At 38.9% G+C, this 24,327-nt stretch overlaps 1 protein-coding gene across 1 annotated transcript in view; it reads left to right on the forward strand.

Annotated features, from left to right (window-relative positions):
* LOC101846517 (golgin subfamily A member 3) overlaps nt 1-16,980 on the forward strand; it is a 79,660-nt gene extending 62,680 nt beyond the window's left edge. The window contains exons 16-25 of the mRNA XM_035971212.1: nt 514-789; nt 1,159-1,263; nt 3,053-3,284; nt 4,781-4,995; nt 5,770-6,048; nt 7,671-7,787; nt 9,918-10,043; nt 11,367-11,515; nt 12,479-12,592; nt 15,103-16,980. Coding sequence (XP_035827105.1) covers nt 514-789; nt 1,159-1,263; nt 3,053-3,284; nt 4,781-4,995; nt 5,770-6,048; nt 7,671-7,787; nt 9,918-10,043; nt 11,367-11,515; nt 12,479-12,592; nt 15,103-15,241 — 1,752 coding nt within the window. The 3' untranslated portion in view covers nt 15,242-16,980. The remainder of the gene's footprint in view (nt 1-513; nt 790-1,158; nt 1,264-3,052; nt 3,285-4,780; nt 4,996-5,769; nt 6,049-7,670; nt 7,788-9,917; nt 10,044-11,366; nt 11,516-12,478; nt 12,593-15,102) is intronic.
* Nucleotides 16,981-24,327: the final 7,347 nt, after the last annotated feature.

Below are 24,327 nucleotides of genomic sequence, written 5' to 3' on the forward strand. Positions count from 1 at the left end.
GAGGGAGAGAGGGAGAGGGGGAGAGGGAGAGAGAGAGAGAGAGAGAGTTTACTGACTACCGGTCTTGTGGTCTTGTTGTGCGTAAGCGTGAGTGCACCTAAGCTTTGTAACGTCTACTGCCATTGTATGCGACCAAAACAAATTTCTGCCTGCGAGATGAATAAAGATTGCCATTGTCATTGTCACACTTCTGCTGCGCTGACAGGCAGAGTCAAAGTCAGTCTCCCAAATGATCAAAATTCTGTCGATTGGGAGGGGAGGGAGGCATTAAAAACACTTACATTTAAAAATAGAAAGTTCTCCTCCGTGCTGCTTTTGTCATAATTTTTTATTGGCAAAATATGGCAGCAGACTATGATTCAACAACAAAATCATATGATGTTTGATTGACATTAATTTGAAAAATGTGCTTTCTATGAGTCAAATGAATCTTTTGGCAAACAAAAAACCCCCCAAAAACCAAACAAAATGAACAATGTTGAATATTCTAACTCTGGTTTTTCCAATGCTCAGGAAAAACTGACGGTGAGGGTCTCAGAACTAGAGGCCATGGTTGCCAAAGCCAAAGACAGCGTTCCTGTAGACAAGATTAAAATCTACGAAGGGGAGATAGAAGACTTGAGGCTAAGGATCAAAGTGTTAGAGGAGACAGAGAGGGAGGAGGCCAATAGCCTTGATTTGGAGCGCGAACAGATGCACACTGAAATTGCCAGACTGAAAAGGGAGTTGCTGGACAGACAGAAGGCATATGATGAAAATGTCGATGTGCTGGATAAAAAGTTGAAAGAGGTAAGAATTGATAGATGATTGTAAGTGTTATTATGAGGATGCTTTGACTGTGTCCAAAGAAAAGTATTTCCAAAATCCCCACAAAAAAAAATTTAAGCGTTTCATATTCCTTTCTAAGTAATGATAAATGACAGTTTTATTCATTTGATATTTTATACAGTGAGAAAAAGGGTTTTTAGGAATGATGATCCAGCAGTTTTCTTGAGTTTCACATAAAATTAGGGTTTTATACATTTTTTTCTTCTGTGTGAGCAAGTATAATCAATGTTCTACAGAGGATACAGCTTACTGTGTCAAGAATTTTGGTGTCATATATGTAAGGAAAACAACGCACAACTTTTTTTTTTCTTTTCTTTGTGAACTTTCAAGTTGACAGTGGACAAACAGCAGCTGGAGACAGAGCTGGGCATTGCCCGACGCTCTCAGGAGTTGTCACAGCTGGAGGAAAGAGATAGTTTTGCTGAGGAGATTCAGGTGAGGAGGTTGTTGGAGCTGAAGGTAATTTTGCTGAAGAGATTCAGGTGAAACTCATCAGGTAATGCTTATTTGTGTCACGACGCGGCGGAATCAGGTGCTCGTCAATTTTTGGGTATGTGGAGTTTTTGGTATCATTTGAAAGCTTATTTAATTTATTTGCCTTGCTTTCAAATAAAAAGTGGTGAAGTTAACAAAAAAATGGCTGCCGAAGTTTGGAAACTCCAATAGCTAAAATGTCAGTGGAAACTGCAAAATGACATATTTTGTGCCTTTAATTAACGTTTTTCCGTAAAATTCAAATGGAGCGGTATTTTTACATGGACACAAAATGGATTCAGCCAAAAAACAAAAAATCTATAGAAACTGCCAAACTGGTGCAAAATGCCCTTTTTTCCAATTTCGTTATTTTGACGAGCGCCTTTGATTTCACCGCAATGCCTCACATTTTATTTCATTTTATTTATTTTGAAGCAGGGTGGTTGGAGGGATGATTTTTTGAAATGTGGGGAGAGGGGGGTAGGGAAGGGAGATGTGTGTGTGTGTGTATATGTTAAATTTGAAATGTTATGTTTTTGTTTTCTTGACTGTTTGTGGCTTGCGGTATGTTCTTGTGATTTTTTTAAAGGATCGGTACAGTGTGGACAGAGTTTGGCATTTAATTAAATAGATCTGCACAGGGACTTTTCTATTGTGGTCTATTAAGGGGAGACGTACACTCCTGGAAAAATTTTCTAAACGAATGACTTTTATTCAATTTCAAGTAATTGTGCAAGAAGTTCATAGGTAAATAGGATGTACTAAGGGTGAATTTGTTGAATTTTTCTTAAAATGGGTCTCTGTGGCGGCCATCTTGGATTTTCAAACCAGTTTCTTAGTGCAGAAGAATTTCATAGTAAATATTGAATTATCAGCCTGAAATTTGGCACACAAGTACAAACCTATATGAACTGGGGATCTATGAAAGGATTTTGACCTATCTTTAAAACTAAAAAAGTGAGCCCAAAGTCAGTGGACCCCCTAGAGTCAGTTGACGAAGTTTCGGGGTACATATTACAAAAAAATTGAATATTTCCTTAAGTTACCAATATTTCCCAATTCTATTTCATAGATCCCCAGAATTGATCTTAAAGCTCCTGTACACCAAATTTGAAGCTTCTAGCTTCTGTAGTTTTTGAAAACTCCTTGCACCCAGGAGGTCACATATGTCAAAAAGTAGATTTTGAGAAAAACAGAAAAAATATGGATTTTTAAAAGGATTTTTAAAGCAATTTGCACTTTTCAAACGCCCTTTTAGGCCATTTAGTGTGTTTTTTCAACAGTTTCTTCATTTTGACTCGATAGAACAGATGTCAAAGGATGTTTTTCCGCAAAAAACAAAAGTTGGATAGTTTGAAAAATTGTATCGATATTGCCTTGGATCGCTGACCCGGGTCTTCCCTTAAGTTATATCCTATCTCATCCTACCTTACCTTAGTCTTCCTTCCATGGTTGTCCTTGACGCTTTGTCTAGTTGGAATGGGAGAAGGGCACAGGAAGGCCCCACCTTGCCATCAGCTGCTGGCAACTTGGTGAAAGTGAGCCAGCCCATTGCAGTTTGATATACGGTCAAATCTTCTCTAAAAACTTTTTATAATGACCACCTTAGATGACCACTCTTCTCCTCGACAGTGGGTGGTCATCTTGGACAGGGTTAGCTGCAGTTTATGTTTTATCTTATCCTAGTATCATACCTGTTCTTATTTAGTCTTGTCTTGTTGTATGTAGTCCTGTACATGCCCCTCTACAGAACCTGGCAACGGAATTGAAGCGAGAGAGAGATGAGAAATATGACCTTGAACAGCAGCTGCTGACGCTGCAGGCCCAGAAGGTGGCAGAAGTCGAGACTTTGCAACAGCGGCTGACGACACAGATGGCAGAGCTAGACGCTCTGAATGCTCAACGCAATCTCTTGGTGGAGGCCAATGCAGACAATCAGAGGCTGGAACTAGAGCTGGAGAAGGAGAAGGGGCGTGTCATGGGTGAGAGAAGTCATGCTTTTTTTTTCCTTCTTTTTCGTCATGTTTGACATACTTTTTTCAACTCTGTTTGGTTAGTTGTTGAAAAACTTCTGCTTTGAGTGTTGCCTTCTTAAGCTGAGGATTGTGTTGGTTGGACATTGGTTATTAAAGATAATGTTTGGAGAACTGCAATCGCAGAGGGCGTCAAATCATCGGAAGCTCCATGAATTGGAAATGCTGAGGCCGAAAGAGAAGCCCTTTAGTGGAAATGAAGCTTTTAAGTGTTCAATATGTGGCAAAGTCATCTTTTGTTGTAGTAGGAGCCACAAGCAACTTCCAAGTGATTTTTTCAACCATAACTATGTCTAACAATCTTCTATTATCTATTTGTGGTGGCAGAATTTTGCTATTCAAAGGGCTTTTTAATGGCTGGATCAATCGACATGCGGTTTTCGCCAATAGATTCTTAAAAATATTCTCCAGATCATGACGCCCTTCGTTTTTTCAGTTTTGAGACAGTTTTGCAGCAAAAAGCTAAATGTTTTTATTTTGTCGATCGCGTTTGTAGGCTGACGCTTCTGTCTCTGTAATTTTAGAAAATCTGCCAGGTTTGTTTATTTCAAGTCGTACTTCCGTTCGATACTATCACGCCTTGTCGTGCAATATTGAGCACTATTTTAAGTTTGCGACCCGCATAGATCTAGCCTCATGTTTTCTTTTTTTACTTGGTGCTAAATTTGACTGTGATCCTTTCTTTTGATGCCCATTGTCGCTTTTTCTTGACTCCTTTGTGAAATTTTTTTTCTTGCTACTGGGAACAATCAACACGCTTCTGTACAACCACGAAAGCGTAATAGAGAATTAATATATGCATCTATTATATATTTGGCAGCTTGGAAACACATGTGTCACTTTTCTCTCAAGATGTATTACTCCATTCCAGTAGAGTGTAAATGTAGTGGACTAATGATATTCAGTTGATGTTAATGCACTGATCATTCCTTTCTTCGAAAGGGAGCCCAGCTAGTATGTCATATACGTAACAACATTTCATAAAAGTAGGACAATGGACAAAAAACCCCAACAAAACAATAATAATGATAAGTAAATTTCTGTGGCACTCACTCCCTTTTTGGGCTCTTGGCTTTTTATATAAATAATAAAATTTTAGGTGACATTCGAGTTCATAAAATCATTCATATATTCATCTATACTTTTGCTTTAAAATACACAGACATTCACACACACTCACTCACACACACACACACACACACACACACACACACACACACACACACACACACACACACACTCACAAATGCAGACATACAGACATGCATACAGACAGACAGACAGACAGACACACACACAGACACACACACACACACACACTTGCATACAGGCTCACTCTCATAATGCACATAGACATTAGCACAGGGGTAGGCACACAATCACTCAACCTTACTTATACATCCGCCATTAGTGGTTTACACTCGTGGTTTGTAATCTTACTCCAGGGCTGAGCCAGAAGAACGCTAAGCTGAAAGAACACAGCCACCAGGTGGAGTCGGCTCTGGCCCAGAGGGAGTCAGCCCTGGCCGACCTACGTTGTACGGTGGAGGACTCGGGCCGCCACCTGGAGGAGAGAGATGCCAAGTTTCTGGACAGGATCTCAGGCCTGGAGACAGCAGTGGAAAAGGAAGTGGAGGTCCAGCGAGAACTCAGGAAGCAAGTGAGTGAATTTATGGTAGATGGGTCCTGTATTGGTCTTCCTTTTATATCCTGTGATAGTGCACTGGGGCTCCAGTGGCGAAGTAAGTAGTGAGTTTAGACTCAAGTAATGTCAAGCAAGTGTCGGTGATACGGGGATCAGATGGGTGGTCACTGGGGTGTGTCCTTTCTGATCATGGCCCAATTTAAAGCCTATCTTCCTTTCAGTGACTGATGTTTGTCAATTATTTATTCCAAATCAGAGCTTTCTCATAGCCACAATTTTCTTATGTTGGACAGGTTGATTGTTATGAAAGGGTGCAAGTTTTTAGTTTCAGTTCCGCTTTCGTCAAGTTTCCTTCTACTTCTTTGCATTCCCCTGCTAGATCTCAGGGGTAGTTGACTGCTGATTCTTCAACCTGCTGTGCTACTGATTTTTATGTATGCGACTGTTTTTCGTACTTTGTGGGGGCCTTGTTTTCAGATGGCTACAATCCAATTTAAAAAATACTCTTTTCTTTTATACTTTTATTCTTTACAAGTTCAACATACAGAATTTTACTTTCAGGAAGCAGATTGACTTGTCCAAGGCAAGATTCTGCCTTCGGCAGGTTTCTGTCTTAGCAAGTTTGACAGACATCAATAAAATATCTTTCCAACCTTGGCATTGAACTCCTGTTCTCTCCATGCATGGTGAAGATCATAACCTTTACACCATAGCTGCTGCTAAACACTGTTGTACCTCTCTCTACTCAAACAAACAAAGTGTTGTGTCATCTTTTTTACTACCTCTTAGATGGGTACAAAAATCATGGAGAACAAGCGAGTGAAGAAACAAAATGAGGGGATTCGAGAGGAACTAGAGCAGCTGAAGAAAGACTTGTCGGCCAGTCAGCAGGCGGCCACCCTGGCTATGGCCGACTTAGAAACGGCCAACCAAATGTCACAGATGCACCTGACAGAGGCCAGGGAGAGCTCAGCACAGGCCCGTGCTCTGGAGGGGGAGCTGGAGCGTGTGAAAAGAGACCTCAGTGACAACTTAGCACGGCAACCTGTGCTTTTGGAACAGATCCAGGTGATGGGTTGTGTGGGTGTGTGTGTTTGTTTGTGGGTGTGTGTGTGTGTGCGTGTGTGTGCGTGGATGTCTGTGTGCGTGCGTGCATGTGTGCGTGCGTGCATGTGTGTGTTAATGTGTGTTAGAGCATGCAGGCATGTGGATATGCATTCATGCGTTCATACATTCATTCATTCATGTGCCTGTTTCTAAGCAAGAGTTTGTGAATGTTTTAATGGGAATACATATGTATGAGGCATCACGGTGAAATCAGGCACCCATCAAAATAATGTAATTAAAGTAACTGACATTTTTCTGGCCTCTGGGAAATTTTAGCTAATTTTCTTTTTTATATCCATTTAAGAACACATTTTTGTTTGAATTTTACTGGAAAACATTGATTAAAGGCACAAAAATGTAAATGTGTCATTTCCAAGGACTCTTAATCTTTGGTGGTTACCAAACTTTGGCAGCCATTTTCTCGCTAATTTTACCTCTGAAATCAGGTGACCCACCTCATTCAATTGCAAATATCTCGACTTCTATTCAAGATAGATGTGTATTTTTTTCATCTAAAGCACGAAAAATTAACAGGCTATAAGATTACAGAAATAACTTAACATGCCCTAAAAATTGATGAGTGCCTGTTTCCACCGCATCATGACACATTTATTTGCTTCGGTGAATGTGAACATGAAAGGAAAGAGATAAAGAGTAAAATTACAAATTTGCTAAAATTTGAGTCTTATTTGTATTCTTAACTCTTTATTTCCGGCGGGGGTAAACCTACTACCCTGGGGCCCCTGTTTGGTACTAAATCTAAAAATGACTAAAACGTCACTAAAGGAGTCATTAAATCGAAACTAGCGAACCTATTATGATAGTGCTGTATCAAATGAATGAACTTCCAGTAAAAGAAACCATTGCTGAAAAGTAATTTGATGTCGAAGTTGTTATAAAGGAATGTGCCCGAGCTGCTGTCAGCGGCTCACTGGCACAGCAGTTCTGACTGTGCGCCGCTGGAGATAAAGAGTTTGAACTTCAAGGAGCTATGGCCTGCTTTTCACGTACCAGACTTAGTAAGTTTATGTTAGAAGGGATTAAATTGTAGAAATGGAAAGTAATTAAAATTTTAATTATCCCACACCTTTTTTCTTCTGTATGGATCATAGCTAAGGCGTGGCTCAAGTTTTGCATCCAATAAATAAATGTTTTCATTCACATTATCACATGGAGTTGAAGGCTGATATATATATATTTTTTTCATTTGTTGTGATGGTAAGTGTAATCTATATAAAACTTTAAGCTTTTGCTTTAATTGTAAGGTTGAATTGGACTGAAATCTATCACTTCTTTCCTTTTTGTGCTTTTGAGTCTTCACCTGATATCATATGCAGATAGCTGAAAGTGCCACTAGTAGATCCTCCTTTTTTGTTTTTCCTCTGTTGTTTCTGTCTGTCTTTTTTTTATTCTCCCTGCAATAAATGATCATTATTGTTGTGGTGTGCTTACTCAAACCAAACGAACAAATTGTAGTTGAACCTGCTCTAACAACCATCTGTCCAGGACACCCGTCTGTATAAATGACTACTTCCCACTTTCCCCCTTACACGTTGTTTTATTTATTTATTTATTTTTCCCAGAACCTGGAGTGGCAGTGCAATCAAAAGTCCAAGGAAGTGAAGGCAGCTCAGGAACAGATCCAGATTGCTGAGAGTCGGGCCCAGGAGGAGGTGGAAGCCATGAAGATCTCTCTGCAGGCAAGAATGGCCTCACAAGCCAAAACAGCATGTTTTTGGGTTTTGTTGTTGTCTTTTCTGCTTGAGTTGATTTTGTGGATTATTATATCAATAAAGTATATCTAAACATCAACAAAACCGAAACGATGGTGGTAAGCAGAAAAACTCCAATCCCAACATGCAATATCAAAATCAATGATACCACCCTCAAGCAAGTACAACATTTTAAATATTTGGGGACCATTATATCATCAAATGGTAGATGTCACACCGAAATTAAAAGCCGCATTTGCCAAGCAAAAGCAACCTTCCACAAGATGAAACAGATACTAACAAACATCAATCTGTCACTGGAAACGAGGAAAAGAGTACTGAAAAGTTACATCGAGCCAATCCTATTATACGGGTGCGAAGCGTGGACAATCAATAAACAGCTGGAAAGAACAATTGTAGCGACAGAGTTGTGGTTCATAAGACACATGCTACGTATCCCATGGACAGCTAGAAAAACAAATGAAGAAGTCCTGGTTGAAGCAAATTATAGAAGACAATTTATCACGAATATAAGAAAATGACAGGCAAATTTCTTCGGACACACAATGCGGAAAGAAGCATTAGAGAATATTGTAACAACAGGAAAGTTTGATGGATGGAGAGGCAGAGGCAGACAGAGGGAAAAGATACTGGACAAGATGACAACATGGTTGGGAGCAGCAAGAACAACAGACACCATTGCTGCAGCGCAGGACAGGGTGAAGTGGAGGTCCATGCTAGGCACCGGATGATGATGATATCAATAGGATCAGTATCTTTTTTCCTGTCTGTTTCTTTTACCGTATGGTCTTTTGTTTTCATATTTCAAGCACGATCAGTACTGGCTGTTATGGTTATTATACCTTTTTTAGCTTTTTGACTTTCCCCCTTTTCTAGGTGTCTTTTTTTTTTCAACCCAATCTTCTAAAGTGAAAATCAAGTAAGCAAGTATTAAGCTATAATGCTCTTGACAATAGCCAAATTTTGTGGAAAGTTGAATGAAAAAGAAGGGAAAGGGGAGTTTTCCCATAATGAGCCTTTCAATGTTTTTGATGCACACCAAATCTGCCTTCTGTGTGCTTTCTGTACTTTACTTGGTTTCCTTTCTTTGTTTCCTTTTTTTTCTTCTTTTAAATGCTGTTTTTTTTTCTTTTTTTTTCTTTTTGACCCCTTACATTATTTACTCTTTCCTCATTGGGTTGATGGTGAGCGTTTTGTTATGGTCCGCTTTTTCTTTTGTTCATTGAAAATCTTATCTCAATCTGGTCCTTAGGAAAATGTGGCTATTGTCGCTCTGACTGATGGTGTTATCTATCATTATTGTTTTGCTATTGACTTTAGCATGACCTTTCTCTTTCAGCTTGTTTTAAATGTCCATCCTCTGACTGTTTCATCTTACTGGCATCTAGGGTGTAGTTGCTAGGCACTTTGTCATTGCACACATGAATTTGATTCCGGTATAGTGAGAATTTTGATTGAGTCTTGGTCTGTCTACTGGGATTTTGTGTCCCACTCAGCTTGTGTTGGCCCAACTGGCCAGGTTGAAGCCTACACCTGGATGATCTAAAGTGTGTTTATAGGGGTGTTTAAACACATACATTTTATATTTTATTTCTTTGTTTTATCATGCATTGTATATCCTCCCTCTTCTTGTCTGGTCCCATATTGGTTGACTTATTTCTCCTCTTTCTCTTTTGATGTTTCTGTCTGTCAGTAGTGCTCTTTCTTGCAATTGATTGGAAGCTGTGACTGGTAGGTCCTACTTTTTAATCTTTCCCCACTATTGTTTCAGTCTATCTTGCTTTTTTCCTTGCTCTAAGTGGCCACTCTCATGCTGTTATGCTTTTTTTTCTTCTCAAATTGAACTAAAAAACAAACACACTCTGGATGGTCTTTTTTCTTTACTATCTCGCTGTTACTTCTGTCTTTTTGACTGGCTTGTTCCCAGCACAAAATGATCCTTATTGTTTGTAAGGGCTTTCATAACTCCAACTGAACTCTTGTTAGTAGCCTATACTCCAGAAGTTAGGGGGGGGGGGGGGGGGGGGTGAGAAAGGCAGTTGGTGATGATGATAATGATATAACCCCAACAAGTTTGCTCCTATACTTTGTCTCCAGACCAAACAGACGGAGGTTGAGAGTTTGCTGGGGGAGCTTAGCAGCCTGCGACAGGAGAAGGCACAGCAGAGGTCACAGGTCAATGAGCTGAGGGGAGCGCTCAAGGCCTCTGTGCAGCATCACAAGGTACTGTTTTCTTGTGTGTTGGTTCTTATACGGGCGGCTGGTGCTCCCCCTTGACCTGTAACACATGCAGCCAATCTGGTAGGATAGATGGCACTGTTGTGGAGGCCCCAGCCTAACTTTACCAATGGTGCAACATCCACAGCAGATATTGTCTAACGGAGGCTTACAACTATCTGAATAGATTTAACCCTTTAACGTGAGTGCATTCCTGAGTGTGAGGTACCTGTATCCCTCTGTGCCCTGAATGCACACCTGAATGTGCAGTGATGTAAATCTAGCTGTCAGCAAGAGGGAGCTCAGTATGCTTGGTCTTGTAGGGGGAACTCGGGGCTCAAAGGATTAGTGCCCTCTGGACATGAAAGTATAGTTTTGTAAGTGAATTACTCATTGTGGGCTTTAAGAGTGTATTTTCTAATCTTTCTGGTGCTATTTAAAAAAAAAAAGATACTGTTAAGTATTTATTCTGACCATTGTTACCTTCATTTTGGGTTCTTCTTTCTCGTCTTAGCTTTTCCTATAGTTGGACATTGCTTCTCAGACCTTTCTGCATAAAAACAGTCTGTCTCTTACCTTTCTGCCTGCCTGAATTATTTTGATTCCAAGCCTGGTTTCTATGTCTTGTTCCCATCTTCTATTTAAGTCTCCCCTTTCCTCTCTTTCCCTTTGCCTTAGCTCCCACAATATGTTTTTGGAGTGAATCCTGACGTTTGTTATGTCCATTTTGGATTGAAATTATATAATTAAGAATGTCATGCTAGCAGCTCTGCCGTGCCAAGGCAGACCGACGTATCTGCAAAAATTAAAAAATTTTAAATTTTCGTTTAAATGGACGCCTATACCCATTCTGCCTCTTGTGTCAAAGGCAGGAAGATGTATCTGCACTACAAAAAGGATATTTCACTATGGCAAACTGACGTAACTGAAGGGCCATGCCCATATTTACAATGGGTAAAATGGTTTTGTTTGTAAGAATCAGCTGCATTGTGAGATGAAGTCAGCCAGTAACCCTCTGAGCTCAAGCAGAGGTATGCAGAAGAAAAAGAAAGACTGAGAAAAACTGGCAACTGTGACGTAGAAGTCATGCTCATCTCCTTGCTCCTTTGTGGGGAAGATGTTTTATTGAGATCTGCGTCTTTCTGCAAGAAAATACTATCTCAACCCCAGTTCACTTTGACAGGATTGAAGCAGTCCTTTTCTCATAGGATATCATGTATTGTGGGAATTGGGTGTTAATCATTTTCAGTTGTTTGAGTGGTTATGTTGTTCTTTTGACAACTGGTTCGATGACACCAGTTAGATTTTTGACATTGGTCTCTGTTGCAGCTCACCAAACGACTGAACGAGAATGGCAGCATTGACAAGAGTGTTCAGGCCAATATTGAGCGTAAAGTGGTCATCCCGCCCTTGCCATTTGACCTGGCCTCTGTGGAGCAGCTCATCCAGGACACCAAAGTGACCCCATTGGACAGCAAGTAGGGCTGTGTCTCATGTTCTGTTAAGTGTTGTGAATTATAAAGGATGTCTTTCTGTTTTTTTATTTATTTTATGCCCATATTGACACTATTTAGATCATGTTGGATGCTGGCTTTGACTCTGTCAGGTCAAACTGGGGCTGACAGGGATCCAACATCCCATCAGAAAGACTGAGATACTCAACAAAAATTGTCTCCACCTGAGAATAGAACTCGGGTCTCCTGCGTGTGAAATGCTTGACTGCCTCATCACAAATACCAGTTATCTTTCATGGATGTTTTTCATTACAACTGATTCACAAAGGAAAATTTTAAAAATCTTTTTTTTTTTAACTTGAGGGGCTTGTTTAGTTGTGCACCCAAAAAATTTGATATGAAATTATTATTGTTTGTTTAAAAAGAAATGTACTGAGCAGAAGTTAAAATAAGGTATTTATTCTCAATTTTTCATTGCCTGTGCATTGAAAATGATTAAGCTGCAAAAAACCCACAAAAACAGAAACAAACTTTTTTTCATATACATATTCTTATAAATTAGTCCTTAATGTTGGACTGCTATTTATCTGGTTCATGTTTTTAAAGAGGAAAAGGAGTATAACTGAGATAAAATGTTTCCTTTTACCTCTATCTGGAGTTTGTATAGAAGTTTTTAAGACACTGCAAAACACAGTCAAATTTGCTGTAATGACCCTCTGTCCGAGACTATCATCTGTACTGACAACCGCGTCCCAAATCTTCCATGCAATTTTCCTGTTTAATTATGACATTGTCCAAGAAGACCAGTCGACATTGGGCAGTCATCTTGGACAGGTTTCTACTCAACTAGGTTTTGGAATGGCAATTGAGAATCAGAAAGTAAACGCTCTATGAGTTTAAGTTTGAAAACACCCTTCTTACAGATCACTCTACCAAATATCACTTCTGATTTTTAGAAATTTGGTTTTCTTTTAATTTTTGTTACAGACCACTAGATCAACTATCATCTTGCCTGACATCATTGCGTGCTGAAATAAGTGGGCTGCAGAAGCAGATGGATATCCACACAACTGCTGTGCACACTTCAAATCAGTCATGGAGGTTTGTGGTTCCCCCGACTTTTGAATGTCAATGTGCATGGGGTGTTTTAGCTGAGTGGATCAGTTATTGTTTAGAATGTTGTTTTCACAGAGGAGAGTTTCTTTGCCTTTAATTTCTCATTTCACTCCTCTGCAAATGTGTTCTTGACTGTTTTCAGTGAGGTACATATGTGTTATAATGCGTAGAAATCGGGCGCTCGTCAATTCCACCGCGTCATGCCACATATGAATGATATATGATAATCTGTCAGGATGTTACACTATATTCCCTTGGAACTGAGGCTATCAAGTGAAATGCACAAGCGAACCAAGGGAGCTTTTGGGAAGTATGTGCCTTCTGTCAAATGCACACAGATCTAAAATGAGTACATCAGTTTTAATATTTTAGAATGTGTGAGCATCTTGAGTGATTTTTAGGACACATGTATAGCCTTTTGTTTACCTTTACTTGCTGAGGTTTCTCCTAGTTTATGATCTGCTGTGTTAAATGAATTTGTTGTGAAAGGATGCTTAAGGTAATATAATATAAGATGTAAATCTTTGTTGTCCAGACGCTGAAAAGAATAATAATAATAGATAGTATTTGTTTCGTGCAAATCCACGGTCAGCAGCAAGCTCTATGTGCTTTACAATCTGCACTATTACTCCAGCAGACCTGATAGCATTATAGGCGATAAAACACAAACATACTGACAAGATTCTTTCATTGTCTATGGCTGGGAACCCATTCCCACCTAGGTGAAGTGAGGAATATTTGTGTAAAGTGCCTTTCCCAAGAACACAATGTCGGGCCTGCGGCTCGAACCCCCAAAACTTGCAAGGTCAGGATTATGGTCTGGAAGCCTAACCACTAGACACTAGATTAATGATGCCACTCATACACACAGCGCACACACGCGCTCACACACACACACACAAATGCGTGCGTACGCGCACGTACAAATTCATGCACGCATGCACTCTCACAGGCACACACACAGGCACACCCACATTCACACACACACACACGCACACACACACACACACACACACACACACACACACACACACACACACACACACACACACACACATATGAGCACACTCATTCATAAACACATACTCTCTTCCACTCACATTCTACTCGTACACAATTTTTGCCTACACTCACTAATAGAACCACAGTCACAGTCCTGAGGGTATTCTAATAAAAGGCCTACATGCTTTATAGGTCATAGAAATCATTGGATGTTGGAAGGTGCGTCTAGTTAATTGTTTTTCTTTCCTCTCTGTTTTTTTTAGGCCTTGTTATTCTTTTTCCAAGCATTTAATGGCTATTTTTCCATTGGTGGTCAATTTTTCATCCCAATTCTTGCCAGTTTTCCTATATTATCTGGCTTAAGAGCTTAATAATAATAAAAAGAGATAGCCTTTGTATAGTGCAAATCCTTGCTCAACAGCAAGGTCTATGCACTTCACAATCTGTACTATTACCCCAGCAGACCTGAGAGCATTCTGAAACAAACTCAACTTCCTGGGAAGCAAACAGTGCAAGCTGTCATTTATAGGCACTAAAACAATAACATATTGACAAGATCTTTCGCTGTCTATGGCCGGGTACCCATTTCCACCTGGGTGAAGTGAGGAAAATTCGTGTAAAGTTCCTTTCCCAAGGACACAACGTCGGGCCCACGGCTCGAACCCCCGACCCCGCAACCTCACGATCATGAGTCCGGTAGCCTATCCACTAGGCCACCGACATTTCAGAGAGTGGCGGGAAAGTGGTCAATTCAAACAAGCAGAATAGCCGTTGTCCTTGTTTATTTTTTTCAAAAGTCAAGATATATCTTTTATGTCATTATCACCTGTCTCTGTCACCTGTCACTTGTCACTTGTCACTGTCACTTGTCACTGTCTCTGTCAACTGTCACTGTCACTATCACCTGTCACTGTCACTATCACCTGTCACTGTCACTATCACCTGTCACTGTCACTGTCACTGTCACTTGTCACCATCACTTGTCACTGTCACTTGTCACTTGTAACTGTCAACTGTCACTACCACCTGTCACTGTCACTATCACCTGTCACTGTCTCCCGTCACCTGTCACCACCGCTCCGTTGGTGCCCCACTCTGCCACAACAGGCCTCCATCTTCCCCGCTCTCTGCCTTGGTATATTATTTCATGAAGTTGTAGACCCAACAGGCATGGGTGGGCAGAGGGCCTTGAGGTGTCTTTGTGACAATTTCCTTTCCTTATTTCTATGGTCATCACATTTCTTTGAAATGGTACTTTGTAAGTTCCCTACCTTTTTCTCAGTGGCCGGCCACAATTGTCTTCCGGGTCCTGACGTGCCCGAGTGTGCCACACACCAGGCTATCATGCCTGGAGACCATATACTTTAGAAACCATACTACGCTGTGTATCAAGTTCTTTTAGGACACTTTCATTTCTTTTATTTTCTTTCCATTTGACCTGAAGCAACTTTCATGTGTGTGTTGATAATTGAATTTTCTCATTGGTTTTTCAGAACTGTCCAGAGTGATGTGGATGATCTGAATGAGGTAATGCGAACGATTGCCAACACTATCATCGCAGCAAACAGCACCCGCACCATCACCATGGCAACAGCTGTAGATCGGGAACAGGCAGAGATTCTGCATGTGTGAATAATGTTAGTGGAAGGAAAACCAGAAAGTAAAATTTGTATTGGTTCGTTTTTACTTTTGCTATCAGGCCTGTTCAGCCGAGTAGAAATTACTAGTTGCTGTCTTTGGACTGAGCTAGATTTTGGTGTCCAGTGCCTGTAATGTCAAAGAGGGATTGACAGACTATGAAACACCTTTTTCTCATAGCAGCTCAGTGGTACCGATCAATTTAAATAGTATGTTGCAATGTTCTGGAATTTGTAGAAGTTCTCAAGTATAACTCATGACTAATATATAGATGTGTAGATTATGACTCTGGATCGGTCTAAAAGTAGGCAGTTTAGTGAACGCGCTCGCGGCAGGGCGAATCGGCCGCGGTACGCCCCGTAGACTTTTGTGACCGGCCGTGAAACCTCGCGCTACGGTGGGTCTAAACAACTCACAGTTTTGTTTCCTTTTTTGCGAATTGCACTAACACTCCCGATACATCTTTTTAAACAGAAAAGAAATGTTTTCAAAATGACGGTCTTCGCGTGAAAATCGGTTCAGTAGAACTGGAAATATTTGCGTCTGAAAACAAGGCAGTTTTTACAACGCGATAAAATGAAAACTACTGGCTGTATATTTATGAATCTTTCAAAAGTTATAGATTATCCATTCTAGTTTCTTTTGAACCCGAGTTGTTTAGGTTGAACTTCGCACAACGCTACGGCACTTCCCGTAAAAATGCATACATAAAGCCGAAACGCCGAATCGGCTGGTCAGCGCCCCGGGGCCCCCACTCTCTCCTGCACACTGTGATAACGTATTGCGCCGGCATCGCATTTATTCGCGCTTTACTTGTTTCTCCAGATAATAATAATACGTGCGGCTATGAAATTATGAACGGACTGACAAAAGAATTCACAGTTTTGCTTTTATTTTACCATATTTGGCTCTTGAATAGTGCAAATGATAGCTAAATCTAGATTACCTTCTAGAATTCAGCTGTAGTAGGCTAGAAACAGTCAAAAAGCCAGCATATAGATCTAGCTATTTATGCCCTTGGGCTTTGGAATTGATATAAAGCTTGAATTGCACAGTTCTAATTGATGTTAGATTCAGCATCTAGCTATATATTCCAGAGTTAATAATAAATCTCATCATAACAATTGCTTTTATGAGACAACCTTTTTCTTAAATCAGTTTTGCGCAAACTTACTAGTTAGTAGTATAGTAGTAGAGAACAGAGTTTATCTAAGCCTCTCCTCAGTCTTTCACTTTCAGTACCTAATAATTTAATGTTGTTATTTTCTGGATATTTTTACATTTACATTATCAAATTGTGCCATTTAAAAAAATATAATTTATGGCCAATGAGTCTGACTCAATATTTAAAAAAAATTATGCTCATCAAAAAAAATTGCTAGTTGATAATAACTCAAAATGTAATGAATAGTGAAGAAACATGTGTGAAAAAATAATAGATGAGGTAGACTATAAATATAATTTGTCCAAAAAATTGCAAGTGCAACTTGTGTGAAGATCATAAAATGACTTTATTTTCTTGTCATCTTTCCGCAGTTTATTAAATGTTTCAGTGGGTCTACAACTAGGTCTCCGAAGAGCATTTTTCTTGAATTTATATATAGCAATGCCAATCGCCCGCTGGGCCTTGTGCCGGAAATCGGCCTCCGCGCGAGGGGTATTTTTGGGGCCGCTCGGAATAAGAAGTGACTCTTCTAAGTTTAGTTACGGGAAAACTCCTCGACGAAAATAAATGAAACTCGGCAACCAACCAGAGGAAAGGTTAAACTAACGACATGCCAGCGTACAATCCCGAACGATTATTAGAACCGGAGATATTGCCGTGTTTGTGCGAATTTCCTCTGCAGTTCGAAAACTACGCGGAGCTGCGGGTTGATCGCCGACCACACAAGTGCCCCACATGTCTTCTTTATTGCTGTAAAATTTCAGATCTCTGCGTTCAGTAGATTTTCCGTACCAACTTAAAATTACCACCCATCCATTGATAAAACCCTAGATCTAGAAACTTGATAGCGCATTCCAAACGCGAGGTGCCGGCACGCAAGAGGCGCGTGATCGCTAGGCGGCATGTGATTGGCTGCCTATAACCAAATGGGTCACCGATGACTACATCGCGGGTTTTCCCGATAGCGCTTTACTGAGTTTTTGAAGGGGTGATCGCGTCGCGGTAAAAACGATGTCACGCAATTCAACAAATTTCACGCAAATATCAGTCTTTAAGATCCAAAGTAATGAAGACATCGAAAAAGTGATAGCAGAACTAGATTCGGCACTAAAAATCACATGGAGATGCCAAGTTTCATTCATATGCTCCAATTCATTACTGACTTATGAACAGTTTTTCCTCAAAATACATCAAAACATGTCCCACATTTTGGCGATTTTTTCCTATATGAAGGTCCTCCAACATTTTGCAAACAAAAATCCCAATAACTTTTTTATTTATCAATGGATTTTCAATTTTAAAAAACCATAGTTCTTAGAATTTACTCTATTTTCATTTACGTCCATTTTTAAGCAATTTGGATGAAAATTTAATTTTTCATTGTCATTGCTAATTTATAAGCTCTTTTATGCACTTGAAAGCATAAAATATAGCTTCACACAAATGTATGTTACAATACTTTGTAAAAGAAGGATAGGGAGCTGACTTATGACGGTCATTTAGAGGTTGTTGTTTTTTTACGGAATCCGTTTTACGATTAGAGAAACACTGAAAATACGTTTTGAAATCTTAAGAATGGCCATAAAAATTGGAAATTATTACTTAATTGGCTTAACTCTTTATTAATTATGAACAGTGAAAAAAGACAAAGAGAATGATGTATGATTTGTCTAAATATGACCATTAGCAGCAAAGATATAGCCCATTTTGTCCATTTTGGGTTATCCTTGCGGGGGATTTTTTATCACCCTGAACCTCTAGAAGTACCCAAAAAATATTTCTGTGACTTTGTAAAGAGGTGTTTTGTAGTTGTGTGCATTCTGTGTAAAATTCCCAACAAACTGATGTACAACACTTTAAAAAATAGGCATTTTGTGTTGAGTAATGGTCATTTGTGTTGTAAAGTTGCATTTTTGTGTCACAAAAACTCAGTGTTAAAAGTGGCCTGAAATTGGCCGGATTTTAGGCATGAAAAATGGCCATAACTTTTTAACTAATAAAATTATCAACAAAATTTAAACTGTTCTATGATCATGAAGGCAAGAGCTTTCAAATGAAAGTATTTCAAAGCATATCAGACAATTTTGAAATTTTCACTAAACTGCCTACTAAAAGCACGTCTTGGGGCTGCTGGGTTAAGAACAGTGTCAACAGCAACAACCCATGTCCAATAATTAATCAACTGATTTCTGGTCTGATGTAGCTTTTACGGAAGTAGTCTACTTAATGGTTTAAAAGGAGTTCCAGTTCACTTATGTCATTAAGGTCTTTGTTTATTTGATATTGCAAAAATGTTTTTTGATGCATGGCAAAGTGGAGACAAAACTGCCACCCCTTGGGATCTATAAAGTGTTCTTTTCATAGTATTTTTGTATACAAAAGCATTTTATGTGCATTAAAATCTTGCGAAAATGCTGAGAAAAACAAAATATTAGTATTGCCCGTTGATCTGTTGTATTGGGCATTGATTTGTACCAGAAACTTCTCACCTGTTGTGTCTAAGAGTGTTGAAAAAATAGTTCTGGGAATATCGCTATGAAAGAAAATATATTTTGAAATATGGTAGACCAAAGAAATATTTTGGCCTTGATGTGACAAATGTCAAGTACATTTATGTCATTTCTCATGTTTGTATGTGTAAACCCATAAACACCAATACCTGAAAGTAATGACCCTTTGCTAACTGTGATTCAGTTTGTATTTTAATTATTGTTTGCCATCCACACTCTTTGTAAAAAAGAAATGAATATTTTAAAAAAGGGGGGGGGGGGGGGGGGGGGGGGAGTGAAATCAAAACTGTTGGCAGAGAATTTAAGTTTTGCAATGTTTTTACCTGTCTTAAGACTGTTTGGCTTTGTCAAGTCAGAACTGTCTTCTGAGGGTTGCTCTGTTGCCAAGTGCTGTTGGTGAGCTAGTTGGGTTTTTTTTTGCTGTTTGCAACAAGAAAGCTGCTCTCTAGAGCAGGAATTCTGAATAAGCTGCCAGCTCAGTGTTATAATTTACTTATCCACAAGTTGCTAAATGTAAGAATGTGAATATTTATTGCCATTTTTTCTATCTCTAACTGAAATGTGATATCGCTCTGTATAGAAAGTGCTGGAGATGGTTCCTGTTTGACTAGTAGCACCAGTTACCCTACGCTTTGAAATCTTCACAAAGTCAACTACTTTAGAAGTTGTCCAAGAGGACCACCCTTTGTCGAGGAGTTAATATATTGATTATTGACAGGTGGACAATCTGAGCAGTGTTGCTGTATGTGTCACAACTTGATAGAATCAGCAGCTTGTCAATTTTTGGTGCCTTTCATCAAAGTAAAAATTCATACAGAAATGCATTTCATGGACATAAAAGATGTTGAAATCTCCCCCCCCCCCAAAAAAAAAAAAAATAATTGCCCAATGAGAGGAAAAATTTCAGTTTCTTTGATTTCATTATTTTGATGAGCATCTGATTTCACCACAGTGCAATGCATATAATTTTTTTTAATGCAAGTGGGAAGTAGTAATTTATACAGCTGATTTTCTTGGATGGGTAGCCAAGGAGGAGCAGGTTTGGTAGAACTCTCTAAATGCTTGCGTAGCTGCTAGGCTGGTCCCAGAGTGGCTCTGTACATCTGTGTCTGACTAGTCTACGTGTCAGCACAGCCGCACTGTGGGTTGGCGTCTGGTGACAGACAGATCACACAGTGGCTCTGCTCAAGCGCTCGTAACAATTTTTGTTCATTTGCACGGCGCTAGGCCAGCTACAGGTCAGACTTGCAGAGCCTCTCTGGGACAGGCCTGAGAGTGCTTGGCTAAAGGGCAGCCCTCTAAGTACAGGTGCTTTATGTTTCCCAACCCCTGCCGGGCACGATGATCTCATGGACAATGCTACCATTACTTGACTATATTGAATTATACCTAACAAGATAATCCATGTTCATTTGTCACTTGAAATTTGTCTCTCATTACAGTTCATCTTTATTCCATGTGCTTGATTACATTTTTTGTTGTCAGTGATAAAGTGGGAGCAGTTAAGTTTATTATTTTCTGGTTTTATTTTTTCTATAATATACTTTTGTCATTCGATTTTAGTATATGGCCTTACCATATGTAACTTACGGCTGAAGTAAAAATGATCATAATTGACATAGAGGACCTACATATTGCACAGGTTTAAGCAGAAGAAGCACAAGATACTAACAACAGGCTTATTTTTCTTTCACAATGAGCTATACTAACTTGGGTTTTTTTCTTTGTTTGGTTTGGTTCCATAAATTGAAATACTTTTCATTGTTTAAACTTGAAATCTCTTTATTTTCCAGTAAATCTTATGGTTTTATTGTTATGTGTTTTTACTTTTTTGTATCGATTATAATGACAGGGGACAACAGTCTGTCCCTGATATTGACTGCCCGGTGTAAGTCTCTAGTATAAGTCATGTTTCAAACTGGCGTATGGCGGAGTCTGACATTAAGCAGTGGATATGTGGGTTCGGAAGTATTTGTTGGGAGAGACTATGTGTATATTACTGGGTTTAGATGTAACATAGTAGAAAGTGTTAGTTATTATTTTACATGTACTTTTATGAAAAAGAAAACCAAGATACGTTTGGATTCTGCACTTCTTTCCGTCTTTTTTACTGATATAAGACATCGGGCATCTGAGAGTAGCTGACTGGTATCTTAGTTTTGAATAAAAGCTCTTTTTTTCATGATAAAGTGGTATAAACATATATTTTCCCTACTTTTGTGTAGTTTGATTTTTTCATTTTGAATTTACAGAAGTAGACTTATGTTTATCTGAGAAGAAAATATGTGTTCAAAGATTTTAAAATATTTTTTAAGCACACTCTTTATGGGGATTGAGATAATTTAAAATGCAATATCAATGCCAAGGTTGGTTGAAAATAATATTTTATTATTACAAGACTGCAGTTAGAGATTTATGTGAGCTTGATTTACTGTGCACCACATAAGATAAAACTGATTACAGTGCCACCTGGATATTTATTGGGGTCATAGACAAATATAATTTTATTTTTTTGGCGAAAGTTTTTTGGATAATTTATGTGTACTGAAGTTGTTACAGAATTGTGTAGTCTGAGAAAATGAAAGAAGTTCTCACATGGCTGTGAGTGCAATCAAATTTAAGCTGCTGTTTAGTTTTTGCAGATTTTTAGGTTGTAATAATATGTCAGAGCAGTCTGAACAAATGAAAAAGCTTGGTGTACAATGAAACTTGTGATTATTTTTCCTCTCATGTTATTTTGAGTAGGAATTTTCAAAATATAGACGGAGAGTAAGACTGAAGGCTTGCTTTGTTATTTTTTATTTGACCTTTTCTGGAAATGAATTTGAAACTTCATTGTGTGTATTCATAGTTGAAGTGGTATCTCATGAAAAGTAAAAATATTCTTTTCTTTCAAACTGCTTAGTCATTTGAGGAAAAGATGTTCCTTTATAGATTTTAGACACTTATTTACAATTCAGTGGAGTCCGCCTAAACCGGACACGAAAATCACCCCCTTTTTTCTTAGTATACTGTTTGCCTTTGTTTATCACACTCATAAATGAGCCTACTCACTGTATAGGCCCAGTGAAGCAAGGATAGAGAATGCAAGTCTGTCACATAAGCTTCAGTTGGTCGTAGTCTCTGTGAAGTTAGTCACCAAACTGCATGTGGTGTGTTTCACGTCACTGGCTTTGAGCTTTCTCATTTTTCTAGACTAGCTCAGAATACAGCACAGTGTGCAATGCAGTGTGCTAATCCACTCTATCCTCTGTTCTGTGTGACTGTTTGGCATATTAAGCAAGCTGACGATGTTGAAGAGAATGTGCAATGAGTACAGCCTGCAGCTGAGATTGCAATTACTAAAAGAGGTAGTTAACAAAAAAAGAAAAACCTTTCAAGAAGTGAAATTTGCCTCCAGCATGGCATTCCCAACTCGATGTTGTCGACATTCATTGCTATTTGATCCACCCGCTCTGAACTGAAGAAATCCTATTTTCCCGCAATTTCAGTTTGAGCGGACTCCACTGTGTTGCTGTGGGACTTTTCTGACAAAGATCAGATATATTATTTATTCTATGTTTTTTAGAAATGCAACACTTTACTGTGAGGTTGATAAGTATTAGGAACCTTTCAACTAGTTTTTTTGTTTTGTTTAAATATTTTTCCTTCTGTTTATGTTGGCATCAATATTTCCTTCTACCACTTGACATATCTTCAGTGCTCTGATGGAACCTCTCTAACTCAAAGTTAGGCAGACTTATATTTGTTTGTAGCAAAAAATTCCTGATACCTTGATACACAATTTTAAATCCAGATTTAAACTACAAATGCTAGAAAGCACACCTTAAATTTTGCGCAAACTTCATTATCCACTGCAACAACATGATATGCGAGGTTCTAAGGGTGCACTGCTGAAGTTAGAGATACTCACTATCTTCCTCCATGTCCTTTATTTTATCGATTCACTTGATGTGTTAAGGGACAAAAAAGTTTTCACTCACATGACCCAGAGCATACTAAATGTGTGCATTTAGAGACAACCCAAAGGTAGGGAAGCTAGAGTGGAGCCACATGTTGCACTGTTTTGACCTTGCTGACACCTTAGCGAGGTTCAACGGAGCAGTGCTTGAGTCGGAGAACCTGGCTACCCAAAGGATGTTTGGTCTCTGACCGAGATGACATAATAATGTGTGATGAGTCCCGACGGTTTGGTCCACTTGGTACAGATTTCACAATTTGAGTTTTTGGTACAGATGCAAAGAGGAAATAATTCCCCTTCATATCACACCAATATCAAATGAATACGATAATATTTAATGAAATGACGCACAATTCAATTTTGGAATGCTTCCCTGCTGTCCTAGGCGAAATACTGAGATATTCGCAATCAAAGATTGACAAATAACTCCATCACAGAACAAGGACATTCTCCAAAACAGCTTTAAAAACACATTTAACAGAAAATTTTTAAGATTTTATGATTTTCCAACAGAAAAGTCATTCAAAAGTCTAATAAAGCTAAAAAAAAAATGTTGCCCATTTTTAGACCCAACAAGTATTTTTGGCAATTTCTGCTGTTCAGCTCTGTGTACCTAGTGGACCGAACCGTCGTGACGCGTCACATATGCTGCGGTTTAATACTTCTTTCCTGGATTTTGTCTAAGGTCCATCACAATACATTGACGAAATTTTAATGCCTTAGTGTTTAGTTTTTTTTCTCCTGTAGAATTTTAAAATTCGAATCATCTAGGTTCTAACTGAGCACCGTTTATATTTTCTTTCATTTTTTGTCTGCCCTGTATGGTCCATGGCATTCTTGCTGTTCCCCTCCCTGTGACCACATCCTGATCCTAATGGAAAATGATATCTTTTCTAAATGTTTCTTGATACAGTGAAATTCTGATATAACAAAATCGTCTGGTCTGACCTTCAATTTGGTTGAATTTTGAGTGTTTTATATGACAAACATGAGGTTTTGTGTAGATAATTAGAAGCACGGAGCAAGTAATATATTTAGGGAAGTAACAAGTGTTACACTGAATTGCCTGCTTTTTTGCCCATTTTCGACTTCCTCAATCAAAAGCAGTTGGGTTTCAGGTGAGAGCCATTTTCATTTCTTTCAAAAACTCTAAAAACATTATGTTCAATAAGCATAATGTCACAATTAGAAAAAAGTGACAGACTTGCCATTGAAAGCGACAGTGGCCCAGCTGTAAACATTCTTTTAAAATGTGTAGAAACCACCCACTTGGAGTATTTATTAAGGAATTTTCTAAAATACAGCTGACTGGTGTTTACAAAAATATCGATCTGTTGAAAGAAATTGATACAAGTCATTGTGCAAAAGCTGGAGAGTTTTTGTTCGATAGTTTAGGAAATAGCGGACCTTTTGATTGAGCCTGAAGTCTTTGTTTTAAAAATGC

This window comes from Aplysia californica, unplaced genomic scaffold (assembly GCF_000002075.1).
Source record: "Aplysia californica isolate F4 #8 unplaced genomic scaffold, AplCal3.0 scaffold00397, whole genome shotgun sequence".
Lineage (NCBI taxonomy): Eukaryota > Metazoa > Mollusca > Gastropoda > Aplysiida > Aplysiidae > Aplysia > Aplysia californica.